The sequence below is a fragment of the Lutra lutra genome, chromosome 8 (assembly GCF_902655055.1).
Source record: "Lutra lutra chromosome 8, mLutLut1.2, whole genome shotgun sequence".
Taxonomy (NCBI): domain Eukaryota; kingdom Metazoa; phylum Chordata; class Mammalia; order Carnivora; family Mustelidae; genus Lutra; species Lutra lutra.
Window position 1 is genome coordinate 130,105,402 of NC_062285.1, and position 15,803 is coordinate 130,121,204.

Sequence of the window (15,803 nt, forward strand, 5' to 3'; positions counted from 1 at the left end):
AAATGAGATAAAACCTACTTTCATAATGCTCTAGAAGGGCTAAACAGACATTAAACTAAAATATACTATTATTCTAGGATGTATGTGCAAGTAAATGTGTCAAAAATGCGTGAGACCATGTTATCAGCTAAGGGCTGGAAGTGGTCTATTGACCAACTTTCCTATGATCACTACCTTCCTCCTTAAGTGATTTTCTCTTATTGTGGCTCTATTGTGGCTGTAAATGGACCTTGATGTTCATTCCCAAACAAAGCCCCTCTCCAGCCTGGGCCTCAGCAAGTCCGAAGCAGTACAGAAGGGCCGGGGACGTGCTGCCACAGAGCAGAGAACACAAAAACTAGAGCATACTCATCACGAGCTCCCTAATTCATGTCTATAAATAAGCTTTATCCAATGGAATCGCTTAGATTTTGTGATTTCCTTTGAAGATGTGTAATGGATATATGCCATGGTGAGATTCCAAATTTAATTGGGCCACTTGAAGAATCAATAAAGCCTGGCTAGCGAGGCACAGACTGCGCCTCAACTAGTCAGGGAACCGTCTGCCACTTAACTCTCTGCATGTCAGCTTCTTACGATGTCAAGTAGGGATAATCACAGGTCACAGGTCAACTATGCAGCTTAAATGTTATCTATAAAGCATTTAGAAGAACAATGCCTGCCACAAGTAAACAGTATCCCTGTAATTAAAAACAACCCAAAAGCAGCTATTGATTTGGTAAACCAGGTATTCTAAAATTTTTAGTCCTCTCGCTCGAACACATTGCCCCATCTTTGTTACAACTTAGATCCAGGCAGGTCTACCCCACTTTTCTAGTCTTCTTAGGACTTTTCCACTCTTGCTCCTGGATTTTAATAATACTTATACCTGCAACACTCACCACGGTCTGGCTTGCATCAGGGATAGACGTCTGTACCCCTGTCTCCTGAGGCTCCCAACAGAAGGCTCGTGGACGGCTCCAGGATCAGCTGGGCCTAGAGATCCCAGGAGACTTGTCAGTAGGCCTGGGGCCGATGTGGACACCTGACATCTCTTAGCTCCTTAGGTGATCCCGCTACACAATCAGGTCTCTGCAAGACTTTGTTTCCGGAGGGTAGGGTTAGAGTCCCGACCCCTTTTTTCTGTTCACCTATAATGCCTTAAACTGGGCCGGTACTTAAGACTGTTTTTGAGAAGAAAGATTTGTCCTTGTCCAGGACTACATGGGTCTGGAGGCACTTCATGACTCTCAGGTGTGTATACGCAAGAAAAATGAAGGAACAAAAACACTGCTGAGAGGTGATTCTATCCCTTTCAGAAGCACAGGATCTGTGACCGTACATACCACGGTGAACTGCTCCTGCCATTTACGTTGCTCACGGGGATTTGCAAAGCTGAGGTTACAATTATCACCGCGCTTCTGGAAGCTGCTCCTCATTGAGCAATCATCATAAAGATGCCACCTCCAGCTGGCCACTGTTGAGCTTGCCAGGACTGTCCTAACAAAGTACCACAGACTGGCTGACTTAACCAACAGAAATTTGTTTTCTCACAGTTCTGGAGACCAGAGGTTGGAGGTCAAGGTATCAGGAAAGTTGTTTCCTTGGAGGCCTCTTTCCTTGTTTTACAGATGAGTGATCTTCACCTGTGTCACAGTTTCCTTACCAGACCAGTGACACAGATGAAGGAACTCATTTTTAACTCAAGCACTTCTTCGAAGACATCATCTCCAAATATGCTCACACTTCTGAGGTACTAGCGGTCAGAACTTCCATATATGAATCTTGGGGTAACACAATTCAACCCCTAACAGACAGCAGTCACTTGTATACATGCAGATAGGAGATTTTGGAGTGTCTGACCCTACGATGCAGCTTTGGTGATCAGATACTGCAAGTTCACATACCTGATGACAGGCTGAGAGCTTCTGGTATGCTCATGTTCCTCAGGACACAGCTGAAGGGGTTTACCTCCAAGCACGTATACAGGCCAACGTGCTGAGAAGGCTGAAGGAGACTCTTAACTCCTGTCACCTCTTTGCCTTTTGATGTGCTGAGGAACTCAGCTCAGCACACACAAGAGGTTATGAACTCACCTTTTAAGGAAGGAAACACCGAGCCTCATGTACTAAACTACAAGAAAACTGCAAACTAGCTTCTAGGTTTGGCCTTGAAAACTCAAATCATGAGTCTTTTACTTGTATTAGTAAAACCTGGAGCTTCTTGGGTCACCTACAGACTAGAAATCTATGCTGGGCTAATTTTAATTTTTTTAAGACTAGAAATTTATGCTGGGCTAATTTAAAACTGGACGATTAGCTAATACTGTTTACCATATGTGGGGCACTATGGTAGCCCTTTACATGTATTAATATCAAACAGCATTACAAATGGGAACACTTACTATTCTCTTTTACAGTTAACAGAGGAATAAAGAGTTCCCAAAACTTGGCTAAGGATACAAACCATCATGCAGCAAAGCCCAGAGCGCAGACATTCGGCAGGGCTCCGGAGCCCACAACTCCTGTCCTGCCTCTCAGTGTGACCATTACCCAACAACAGACTGACCCCAACAGCAGCAGCAGACAGGCCACCGGCAACAGTAACAGATGGCTGAGTAAACCCTTGGCAAAAGTGCAGTTACCAATTGGTTTATTTCCTGGGAATGACTTAGAATGTGCCATATAAGTCTAAGAGGGAAAACATGGAAAGGATAGTTGTAAATAAGCAACAGCTACATTCTCAAACCACTTCCCAGGCTTCCTGTTTTCCTATCAGGCTAACAATCGTGGACAGCATCTCAACCAGTGCTGGGAAATGAAGGCATTTAACCCGGCATGAGCTAGTGAGATGGATGGAGAGCAGGAGCTGGTAGTTCAGCACCAAGTTTCCCGGAAACAGAGGTGGCCTGCCATCAGGATGCCTTTGGCAAAAGGCTGTCCGGAGCTGCCCCAGTCCCACCAGCACTATCTGACAGAGGCTTCATGACCCAGTATCAGCAGCCAGCTCTAACCACCACCACCTCGCCCAGTTCCTCAACTGTACACCCACCCAAGTTCTCCAAGAAGGCAGTAAAGGCACTCCCTTAGGGAGGACGAAGGCTGGACATGAGAATGGGAAACAGAGAAAGCATAGTTCATTTAGCCACCGTTATGCAGAAATACAATATTATCCCAAAGTTATGCTACTTAGAAAATACTTTCTCCACTTCCAACTGTAGAAAAACCAAGCTATACCGAATTTTTCCCTAAATGACTCATTCTTCTTCTTCCACAAAATGAGATTACCAGAGAAGCCTGTATTTTAAAAAAGGTTTTTATTTTAATCCTTCCTAGAGGAATACAGATTTGAATGAAATACATTCATTCCATAAATACATTAGCAGCAAAACCGTCCCACCAGAGTCCGCTCTACTCCAGCCCAGAGGCTGCCCTTTAGAGCAGAAGCTGTTCCATCCACTGTCATCTCAACGCTGTGTTTGCTTCTTGCTGAAAGCAGGATATATGTGTGAGATCAAGTGAAAGACCAGATGGATGGATTAATTAACTACACTGGGACCCTGAACACACACCCATGTGGTGACCATCGAGCCTTCCATACCTTCGAAATCTGTTAACACCCACCATGCTTAACTGATGAGATCCTTCGCCACAGACAACCGAGGCCTAAACTTGCAAATGCACTGATGTCCGAAATCCTTCGTCATTCCGAGTTGGCAGCATCTTAATGGTGTCTTGTTCTTTCTCGTAGGATAAGCCAGATAAAAAAAATCATTTCCTCCTTCTTTCCACAGTCCGAGGTACCACTTTGCCAGCTGAGTCCACATGTGCTTGTTGTCAGGAGATAATCCAACAGGCATTATTTGACTCACTACACCTCCAGCTCCCCTTTGTCTAGAGGCTAGAAGCTTTACTGGAGAGAGAGAGAGAGAGACATGTCTAAACCTACAAAGATCTCTAAGGAACAATGACAGGTGTCTCAAACTGGCTTCCATCAAAGCTAGTTTTTTTGGACAGTGGCCCAGATGTCTCTCCTTTTCTTTTCTCCACCATTGCCTGTTGCCTGGCTGGTTCTTTTGTATTTGCCCTTGAGGCATCTGCTGAAATTCTGGGAAGACCTACCCTAAACTCCCAAGTAGCCAAGAGAGACTAAGGCAGGTGGTACTTTAAACTTGTCAGCTTAAGTCAAAGCAATAAGCTTACACTGCTGTGTTCCAATTCCTTCCGGGATGACTTAAGTCACGACAGTCTACATAAAACACAACACCAGAACCACAATCAGCAATCAGGATGACAGTGAGGCAGGGACCAAGTTTAGAGTGCTACTACCATCACAGGGCCGGGAAGAAAAAGGAACAACGGGAAGAATTTCAAATAAATTTGATTTGTTTGGGCGGAGGACAGCTTTGACTCAGGTATAAAATGCGTCACCTAGTTTATCATGAAAATAAGGAACGGACTCCAGAAGCTGGCGCTTTCTTCCCCATACATCACTTAAAAATAGTTTACCCTGCTCTCTTTTCCCAATCTGTTCTAAAGTGTTTTCATTAGGATACTCTTCTGTAAGTGCTTTATCCATTCCCAGTCTGCTTTGACTGTTGGCTGGAAGAAAATCAGAAACCATTTTATATAAAAACCACTGTACTGGATAACTGGTTGCATGTTTTTCCCTTTTGCATTTTCCATCCGAAACTGTTGGCTTTTTACTTATGTGCCGAGAGAGAGTCATCTGCTGAATACACGGCACTGTTGATCCGACAGTCTTCTGTCCCCACGGAGTCCGCTAGTTCTTCCTCCTCTGAGTCATCATCTTCCTCCTCTTCTTGTGCTGATGAACTGGAGGTGGGACCTTTGCAGGTTTTCAGGTGGCGGGTGAGATGATATTTGGTAAGATAAGCCTTTGTACATTTTTCACAGACATAATCCCGTTTTCCCTCGTGAGAATTGAGATGTTTCTTCAAGTGATTTGTTCTCAAGAACAGCTTATCACACTTAGGACACTTGATCTGGCGTTCTCTACGAGGAACACGAGAGAAAACATTTGTTTTGGGGTTACAAATGACAAGTAAGGCATACATTTATTCTTCATAACCTCCTCAGGTCTTTGTCAGAAGAGCTCTGCCATTCTAAAATCAGATCATGCCCCTGCTCCCTTTTTTTAAAGTAGGCTCCATGCCCAGCATGGAGCCCAACACCAGAGCTTGAACTCATGACCGTAAGATCAAGACCTGAGTCTAGTATTTGATTTTGCCTGTTTGGGATCACACTGTATATATCTCCTTTGTGTCTGATGTGACGAAATCAATTCAAGTTGCTGCAAGTACCAGCAGTTTGCTCCCTTCCAGTGCTGTGTATATGACTTACAAATACACCACAACTTATCTGTGGTACCGGATTTGTCTTTTGTTTATGGATATTTTGGTGCTTTCCAATTATGTATCATCACAGGAAAGACCACTATGAATATTTCTATAATTTGTACATTGGTCTGCATATGCATAAGTTTCTTTAGGGCACATACTCAGGGACGGTATAATTAGATCAAAAGATATGCACATCTTCAACTTTATTGGATAATATCAAACTGTTTTCCAATATGGCAGTATTTCTCCTTAAGATTTTATTTTGAAGTGGCGCCTGGGTGGCTCAGTGGGTTAAAGCTTCTGCCTTCAGCTCGGGTCATGATCCCAGGGTCCTGGGATTGAGTCCTGCATCGTTTGGGCTCTCTGCTCAGCGGGGAGCCTGCTTCCCCACCCGGCCTCCACCTGCCTCTCTAATTGTGATCTCTGTCAAATAAATAAATAAAATCTAAAAAAAAAAAAAAAAAGATTTTATTTTGAAGTAATCTCTACCCCTAACATGGGGCTTGAACTCACAACCCCAAGATCAAGAGCTGCATGCTCTACCTACTGAACCAGCCAGGTGCCCCTCTAATGAGGCAGTATTAATACATTTATGCCCATCAACAGCCACTTAGGAGTTCCTGCTGCCCCACGTTCTCAACTGGAAGATTCAAATTTGAACATTTTTGACAACTGCCCAATACATAATGGGATCTCACTATGGTGCTAATGGCATCCCATTTAACAAAAAATTACCCAGCTCAAAATGTCAGTTGTGTCAAGGCTGGAGTAACCCTGGCTAAGACATCTTACAGCTGGAAAAAAAAAACCCAAGACATCATGTAGACCAGGAATTCTGTAACTCTTTTTTTGAGCAGCTGAACCCTACATCTTTTTTTTTTTTAATTTTTATTTATTTTTTTTAAAGATTTTTTAAATTTGACAGACAGAGATCACAAGTAGGTAGAGCGGCAGGCAGAGAGAGAGGAAGGGAAGCAGGCTCCCTGCTGAGCAGAGAGCCCAATGCGGGGCTCAATCCCAGGACCCTGGGATCATGACCTAAGCTGAAGGCAGCGGCTTTAACCCACTGAGCCACCCAGGCGCCCCTGAACCCTACATCTTACAGGCTCAATACACAAAACAGACAAAAAGGTCAAAATCCTTGAAGAAGTGGTAGGGCGCAGTGAGAAGTTCTAAGTCTGGCCTCCTTACCATTTCTACCAACTTCTCCCAGCAGGAGAGGGCACTGAGGAATTCTGCAGAGTTGCGGGATGTGGAAAACTAAGCCCCTGCTTTCTCGGACCTTATGTTCTAATGGAGGAGTTACACCATAAACAAAAAATACGTAACATCGTATCAAACAGTAAAAACTACTATGGGGGAATAAAAAAAAACAACAAACCCCAGGTAAGAGTGATGGAGTTCTATTTTAGATAAGATAGTCAAGGAAGAGGGAAGGAAAAAATGAAACAAGATGGGATTGAGAGGGAGACAAACCATAAGAGACTCTTAATTTCACAAAACAAACTGAGGGTTGCTGGGGGGTGAGGAGGTAGGGAGAGGGTAAGTGCTATGGTGAGTGCTATGTAATGTTTTAAGCCTGATGATTCACAGACCTGTACCTCTGGGGCAAATAATACATTATATGTTAATAAAAATAATTAAAAAAAAAAAAAAGATAGTCAAGGAAGGCCATTCTGAGATGACAACATTTTTGAGCAATAACCTGAATGAAGTGGGGTAGGCAGACAAGCTCCGAGCCTGAAGTGTGTTTAGTATGCCAGAGTCTCATCAAGGGTTGGCAGGGGCGGGGGAGCAATGTGACTAAAGCAGAACATGAGTAGAAAAGTAAGTAAAGATGAAGTGGGAGAGGCAGTCTCATACCACTACATCATGAAGGGACTTTCACACTTTCTAACCCAAGTATGATGGGAAGCTGCGGGGGAATTATGAGCAGAGACAACACAGTCTGAGTTATGTTTTAAATGAATCACTCCAGTTATTATGACAGAATACAGCGCCTGTATATGCATGTCTGGGTAGAACAGAAGCAGAAAGACCAGGAGCAGATCGGCCGGCTGGAAAACTACTGAGCTGATCCAAACAAAAGATGCTGGTGGTTTTGACTAGAAAAAGCTGAATGGAGAATGGAAGACTGAGTTAAAGATAGCTCTGAGGTGTTTGGCTTAAGCCACTGGGATGAACGGGGGGCACCATTTCCTGAGCTGATGATCAATGGGGGAAAACCAAGTTTGTGGGGGTAATAATAAGAGCTGAGTTTTGGACATACCAGGTTTGAGTTGCCTTAGTGGACATCCAAAACTGAGAGATGCTGAGTGGATGGTTAGATATATAAGGCTGGGGATATAAATTGTAAAGATGGTATCTAAAAAGCCATGGGACTACAGAGATGACCAGTAGTAAGCATCCCTGCTTGGGCTCTCAAGTTGTTCTTTCTGAGGGAAAGGGCCAAGTCAGTCTCTGCCACATGCTTCGCACTCCCCTCAAACTGTGGGAGAGGAACTCCTCCTGCACTTGCTTTAGGGCTGTAGCTAAGTTTTTTCCTAAGCAGATAAACAAAATGAATTTCAATACTGCTATATCCATTTTGAAATGTCTAAAGGTAAAAAATGCAAACATCTGAAAATTTTACCAGAGATCTCCACAGGAAAATTTATAGTCTCATTCAAAAACATTTTGAGGGGCGCCTGGGTGGCTCAGTGGGTTAAGCCGCTGCCTTCAGCTCAGGTCATGATCTCAGGGTCCTGGGATCGAGTCCCGCGTCGGGCTCTCTGCTCAGCAGGGAGCCTGCTTCCCTCTCTCTTTCTCTCTCTCTGCCTGCCTCTCCATCTACTTGTGATCTCTCTCAGACAAATAAATAAAATCTTTAAAAAAACAAAACAAAAAACATTTTGAGTGGGGGCACCTGGGTGGCTCAGTTGCTTAAGCATCCGACTCTTGATTTTGGCTCAGCTCTCATGGTCATGGGATCAAGCCCTGCATGAGGCTCCACGTTCAGCAGGGAGTCTGCTTGAGATTCTCTCCTCTCTCTCTCTGTCCCTCCCCTATCATGTGCGCACACATGCGCTCTCTCTCTCTCTGCTTTTCTAAAATAAATAAATCTTTAAAAAAATATTTTGAGTAGTGCTTCTTAATTATGAATGACTTACACACTAGGTTAAAGCTCTGATGACCTAAAAATTTTGTATCCCATGGGAGTTTGGCAAAGAGGGTTATTATGTTTTGCCATTGTGACAAAGAGTGCGGATCCACACTTAAAGAAAATTGTTTTCATTGGTAAATACCTGATTAAGCCAATTCTCAAACCCAATGGAGAAACAGTTACACCACTAACCTCAAGATAATTTATATTGCATTATGCTATGAAATGGCTACAGAAAAAGCAAGTGAAAATTTAGGCATCACCTAAAAGAAGAGAAAGTCAAAATCAAGGAAGAAAATAATTCCATTTATTAATAAGCACAGATCATATCCAGGATATTGTCTTTACTTCTGGGTACCAAATCTGAAACCAGGTGATAAGAGGGAAAGCTGCAGAAATTAGGACTTTAAGCCTGATGAAAAGAGGGTTTAAAGGGAACATGACAGCAATCATTAAGTACTAAAGTCTGTGAGTTTAAAGAGATACTAAACCTACATGTATCATTCCAGAGACATGTGTAGAGTAAATGGATAGAGGCTGACATAAGCGGATTCAAAAAACTTTTGCTCAAAACTAAATAAATCAGTTGTGTGGTATTCTAGAAGAAACCACAGTACTACTTGCCAGAGACACTGTGGAAATAAGCCTTTCATCTGGATGAACTCAGTAGCTCTCAACACTGGCTGGACATCAGAGTCGCTTGGAGAGGCTTTAAAAATTACACGGCCAGGGGTCTATCCCTAACCAACTAAATTAGAATCCCTGGAGGCAGGGCCCTGGCACCAAATGTTTTTCACATCTTCCAAGTATTATTATGAGCAGTGCTATGGGCTGAATGCTTGTGTGCCCCATCCCCCAGTAAATTCTTATGCTGCAGACCTAAACCACAATGTTATGGTGTCTGGAGGTGGAAACTATGGGAGGTAATTAGATTTAGATGAGGTCATGAAGACTGGACCCCCCATGTTGGGGTAAGTGTCAGAAGAAAAGGCAGACAGACCAAAGCTCATCTGCTCTCTCCCATGTGGGGACCCAGCAGGAAGATAGCTATCTACAAGCCAGGAAGAAGGCTCTCGTGAGAATCCAACCACACTAGCACCCTGATTTTGGATTTCCAGTCTCCAGAAGGTATTCTGTTGTGGGAGCTCAAGCTGACTAACATAAGCAGCTGGACTAAATGATCCCAGAGATCTCTTTCAGCTCTAATGATGTATAATTCTATACAGTATTTGATAATTCGTGTGTCTAATTTCTAAAATTTCACACTAATAATGGAGCTCCCTCATGAACAGTTTTCAAAAAAGTCATTTTGAGAATTATGAATGTAGATCCAAACTTAATTGATATTTTAGTATCTCAGGTTGCATTTTTTAAAAGATTTATTTATTTGAGAGAAAGAGAGGCGCATATGTGAGCGGGGGAGGGGCAGAGGGAGAGCAAGAAAGAGAGAAGCAGACTCCCCACTGAGTGCAGAGCCCCATGTACGGCTTGATCCCACCATCCATGAGAATATCATCTGAGTCAAAACCAAGAGTCGGATGCCCCCCAGGTTGCATTTGATTAGGAATCAGACAAAAGAGCAAATATGAAAGCAAAGTAGCTAACTAAACCTCAGAAAAAGAATATCAAGTCTTGGGATGCCTGCGTGGCTCAGTCAGTTAAGCATCTTTTGGCTCAAGTCGTGATCTCAGGGTCCTGGGATCAAGCCCCATGTCAGGCTCTCTGCTCAGCAGGGACCCTCTTCTCCCTCTCCCTTTACCGCTCCCCCTGCTTATGTGCTCTCTCTCAAATACATGTTTAAAAATCTTTGGAAAAAAAAAAAAATATATCACGTTTCCATTGAACATGACTTTCTAAACAGTACCTCCATAATACAAACTAATGTCTTCTCCCTCTTCCAACATTTGCTAAAGGCTCAGGGCCACAAAATCTATTCTTTTCTCTTTACCACTACCGTAACTAACACAACCCGACATTTAATTACACTTGGATTCATGCAATGAAGTCTTAATGGGTTGAGCAATATTTGACCTTCTCCTTCAATCATCCTGTCCTATTGCCAGAGTAATCTTTACAAAATGGACATCTCACTATGACATCCTTTTCTTAAAGTCCTTCAACGTTTATACAGGAGTGTGAACACACTTAACATTACTGAACAGTATACTTAAAAATGGTTAAGACGGTGAGGCTCCTGGGTGGCTGTGTCATTTTAAGCATCCGACTCTTGATTTCATCTTAGGTCATGATCCTAGGGTTGTGAGATGGAGTCCTGGGTTGCTCATGGGGCCTGCTTGAGAATCTCTCTTTGCCCCTCCCCCATCTAACCCTCCACCCCTAGCTAAAATAAATAAATAAATAAATAAAATTTTAAAATGGTTAAGATGGTAACTTCTATATTACGTGGTTTTGTTTTGTTTTGTTTTTTTTTACTATAATTAAAACACACACCCAGCACAGTGCCTGCTACATGGGGAGGTAAAACCCTTCAGTGGCTCCCCATTATTTCCAGAAAGAAATTTAATTTTCCTAGTTGGATAAAAGGTTCATAACTTCACTGCTGCTTCTCTATCATTCTCATATGTACAATACGCTCTAACTATAAAGAACTACTTGCGTTCCACAGTCCTTCTTGTATCTGGGTTTCTAAATATGTCTAGATATTCCCACCCTTTTACCCTTCTTTGCCTCTGTGAATAATTTTAACTTATCTTAATACTTAGCTCAGACTACCAGGAAGCTTTTCCAGGACACCCTGGCCGGGTCTGTGACCCTCTTTCACAGCCTCTCGGGATCTGATGCTTACTCTAACTGCAACATGGTATGGTAGTGTTCTACTGTTTTGGCTCTCTTAGTGGACTCTGAGCTCTTTAAAGACAAAGTCTGTGTCTTTCATCTCTGTATTTTCACCACTTGGCATAATGGTGGGCATCGAGGAGGTACTTAAAAAATATTTGTTTAATGAGATTATGTGTTGAAAAAAGTAAATAAATAGAGGAGAAAATAAGAAAAATAAAGCAAACAAGTGAAATCTTCCAGGTTAAACCCAAAAACTTAGATTTCTAACCTTCGTTTGACTATGTGAACACAGGAAGCAGCTACCAAGGTAGGAGACAATGAGTCAGCACTTGCAAGAACTCAAATGCACCACCTAAGGAGCATGTGTGCTGTGGGGTAACTTACTGCGTGTGGATGAGCACATGCTGTTTGAGGTCCTGTCTCCGCATAAACAACTTGTCACAGTAATCACACTTGAGATTCTTCTCACCCGTGTGGATAACCATGTGGGACTCTAGGTGAGCCTTCTGGGTGAAAGACTTGTCACACAAAGTACATCTGTAGTTCTTCTGACCTGCACATTAGCCCAAATTGTCATGCTGTGAATAAAACAATCACTAGCATTCTCCAGACAGACAGACAGACACAAGTATGGGTATGTGGCAGAGGCAGGAATGAAACAGAACTGATAACTGGAACATCACTCTCTAGGGCTATCTACCTAGAACCAGTCAGAGAAAATGAATTTATATTCTGTAACAAAGGCCAGTGAAGCTAATAAATCTGACCTCCTTCTAGGACCACTTACCTGACAATTATACGTATTTTTTTTTTTACTGTTTATAGCTGACACATATGAAATCTGGGAAGAAATTACTTATAATCCTAGCAACCAACCTAACCCAATGATGTTTAAAAAACCTCATGAATTCTAACATCTGTGAATAGACAAACATGCTTTTACAACCTACAGTTTTCTTTATTAAAACATATGACCTTATAAACTAGAGGTGAAATAAAATCCTTCTAAGAATGCAGAATTAAGGGGCGCCTGGGTGGCTCAGTGGGTTAAAGCCTCTGCCTTTGGCTCAGGTCAAGGTCCCGGGGTTCTGGGATCAAGCCCTGCATCGGGCTCTCTGCTCAGCGGGGAGCCTGTTTCCTCCTCCTCCTCTCTCTCTTTGCCTGCCTCTCTACCTATGTGTGATCTCTGTCAAATAAATAAAATCTTACAAAAAAAAAAAAAAAAAAAAAAGGGACGCCTGCATGGCTCAGTTGGTTGGACTGCCTTCGGGTTCAGGTCATGATCCCGGAGTCCCAGGATCAAGTCCCGCATCGGGCTCCCAGCTCCATGGGGAGTCTGCTTCTCCCTCTGACCTTCTCCTTGCTCATGCTCTCTCTCACTGTCTCTCTCTCAAATAAATAAATAAAATCTAAAAAAAAAAAAAAAAAAAGAATGCAGAAATAAGATTACCATAGGTCAGGGATTGGCCAACCTTTTGTAAAGTCTAGTCTGTATCTGAAGCTTTGTGGGTCATATAGTCTCCATCATGACCACACAGTCTCCATCGTGACCACACAGTCTTAAATGCAAAAGGACAAGGCAGAATTTTACTTTCAAAGATTTGGGGAACCAATGACCCAGCCAAGAAAACCAAGATGTCATCGGTTATTTTGTCGCATTTAAAAAATATGTGCTAAAAGAAAGGGGTTGGTTTACATGGAGTTTAGTGAATGGAAACTCAAAATACAAAATTTGGCAGTGTTGACTGGACCATATTCACAGGAAAAAAAACTGGCTCTGGCCACTGACTAGGAATAAGGTCTATGCAAGGCTCAGAGCGTTTCTACAGAATTTCCTTTGCTTTCAGTCCAAACACACGTATCAAATTCCTGATGAAATCCATTTTCCCAGTCACCTTCAAACTATAGTGGGGGCACTTGGAAGGTGAAACATCGTAATAATGCGAGCTAACACTGAGGAAGCACAATTATCCCACCAAGATTTATCACCCAATGAAGTCCTGCTGTCAGCCGCACTCTTACATGTTAACTACACCTACAAGACTAGCTAGCTGCAATTTACTACCCCAATTTCTAATTGTTGCGAAATTCCATTTTGATGGTCTAATATAACTTACCTGTGTGTATCTTGAGGTGAGTCCGCAGGTTGCTGGGATCACTAAAAGCCTTGCTACAGAAATCACACTTGTGGGGCTTCATACCCATGTGACCCATAAAGTGGACATGAAGTTTGGAAGGAGAGATAAAAGCCTGGGGGCACATTGAGCACTTCCACTTCCTTTCTTTGCTGTGGCTTGGCCCATGGCTGCTGCTGTGGCCCTGGCTATGAAGATGGTTATGGATGTGGCTGGTAAGGTGAGCTTTGAACTCTGTATAGGAATTGCACTCCTTGCCACAGTTACAGAGGTGCACATCTGGGTGTTCGGGAACACCTTCAAAAAAAAAAATTACTCAAATGTCTCCTCATACTTAAATTTTAAAACTCGTTCTTGATATTAATAATATTGCTTACAATTCTCCATTCTACCAAAATTTCCATCTTGCCCACTACTTGTAAAACTGGAATGTCTTGTTTAATACTCTATTCCCAGCATCTCATATAGCGTGCTGGGCACAAAGGAAGCACTTGTACATAGCGGATTATAATACATCTTTCCTAGGCAAAAAAACTTTCATTTTTGTAGTATAAACTCTAATAAAACATTGCTTGTCATCATGACACAGTGCAAAGAAAAAGACTATGACGGTTAAATCAGTTAAAGGACCTTCTTTTCCTTACGAACTTAAGTTACAATGGTACTGGCCTCAAAAGAGCAGCCTCAGGAACTTCAAATACCCACATGGAAATCTCAACACAGAAGTTCCTTTCATACAAACACTGCTAGATCGGTAACATTCAGCTTGTGAAGAACCTCACAGATTTTAACACTTCTAACATAGGGGCGATACCCTGCTTTTATTTATACAAACGTACGTGATTTGCTTCAGCTAACATATAAATTATTACCAAAACGACTTCTGGTCCTTGGTGTTTTTACTATGCTAAATTCAGGAGAAACAAGCCTTATAGTAACTTACCCATCTGCTGAGCATAATCCCGGCTATAGTAAAAAAGCAGTTCATTTTCGGGAGGGATATCTTGTGAGGTGCAGAAATAGATTTTTCCATCATGGGGATAAGCCACCAAATTCTGCTCTTCCCGGTTCCTAAGTTATCACATTTAATAAATCAAGCATACTAGTTTTGGAATATATACTAAACATATCATAACCCTAAGCAAAATTCTATATGAATTTGGGTCATTTTTCTAATTCCCTATTCTATCAGGAGGGACACAGAAAACAGAATTCTTACTTCTGTCCATCAACTGATTGTCCTTTATAGTCAGAAACACTACAGTGTTTCTGCAGTAAGAAAATTAAATAAAATTAAGTTTTAAAGGAGCAACAGCACAAAGACACAGAGAGAGCAAGCTGGACGAGAGTTAACTGCAACTACAGCCTGAGGGTTGACTAACGGCAGATATAAAGAGCAGGTACCCACTTGCAAATTCAATGAGGACTGTATTATTCCTTACTGCGTTGGTAGGTTGAATAAACTATTTAATTTAAAAAAAGGATAGCTTCTTCTGTTTGGGTTGATTATATAATCACTATTAGTTAACAACTACTGAAGTGAGGAAGGTAAAAAGCCTTAGTCCTGAACACGTTTAGACATCAGTATAATCTGGAATTTGGGGCTCTTCCCTATTCTATGCAAAGCTTCCCACTGAAAAACACCCAAATCTTCACCATCTCTTCATCCCAGACTACTCTTACCTGGCTTTGCGCACAAACATCATCCAATTACATTCATTTTCGTCAGTTGTAATGATGCAGAATTCTAGGACACCGTTGTGGTATATCTGCCAACAGAAGGCAAACATACATGTCAAAGGAACTGACAAGCAACACAAAGTGCTACTGAATTTCGGCTACAACAATCCCATTTACTCTGCAGTAGGCCTCTGCTCTCCTAGTCAGTGTGGAACTCCACGGCTGCCTTCTGACAAGGCGTTCTCTCTGTCATTTCACCTGGCCCCCATCTCCAGCGAGGTAATGAAGACCACTGGAGACCGATAGTTAGTGCTCAAGGTAGATACAATGACCTTGCTGTTCATTACTCACACTTTGGCTGGACTGGAAAAAACAAACAAAAACAGCCTATTTGGCTTCATCACCTACCGCATGGTGACAAGGAGTGACTAAACAGACCCATCTCTTAAGGTCACAGACCCATCTCTTCTCAGTCTTTTTCCAGTGGACCTAGCGTTCTTCCGTATTCTTTTTCGATACCAAAATTAATGTCCCCAATGCTGGCAGCACCTTACCTTTCCAATGTCCGCAAGACCCACTTTCCTCTCATTTCAGTTTTGCAGGCATCATTCCCAATCTATTGACTACAAGTGAATCTATAAGTATGTTAAAGAAATATCTGTTTACATCAAAACCCTGCATTTCCAGGATTCCCATTAGTAAATGA

At 42.3% G+C, this 15,803-nt stretch overlaps 1 protein-coding gene across 3 annotated transcripts in view; it reads right to left on the reverse strand.

Moving 5' to 3' along the window:
• Positions 1 to 3,276: 3,276 nt before the first annotated feature.
• Positions 3,277 to 15,803, reverse strand: part of PRDM4 (PR/SET domain 4) — a 29,538-nt gene continuing 17,011 nt past the window's right edge. For 2 of the 3 annotated variants that reach the window (XM_047741651.1, XM_047741654.1), the window contains 5 exons: positions 15,101 to 15,186; positions 14,361 to 14,488; positions 13,400 to 13,714; positions 11,667 to 11,835; positions 3,277 to 4,994 (listed from right to left, as the gene is read on the reverse strand). In XM_047741651.1, the coding sequence (XP_047597607.1) occupies positions 4,682 to 4,994; positions 11,667 to 11,835; positions 13,400 to 13,714; positions 14,361 to 14,488; positions 15,101 to 15,186 (1,011 nt within the window). In that variant the 3' untranslated portion in view covers positions 3,277 to 4,681. The remainder of the gene's footprint in view (positions 4,995 to 11,666; positions 11,836 to 13,399; positions 13,715 to 14,360; positions 14,489 to 15,100; positions 15,187 to 15,803) is intronic. The other variant, XM_047741653.1, reaches the window with a different exon arrangement.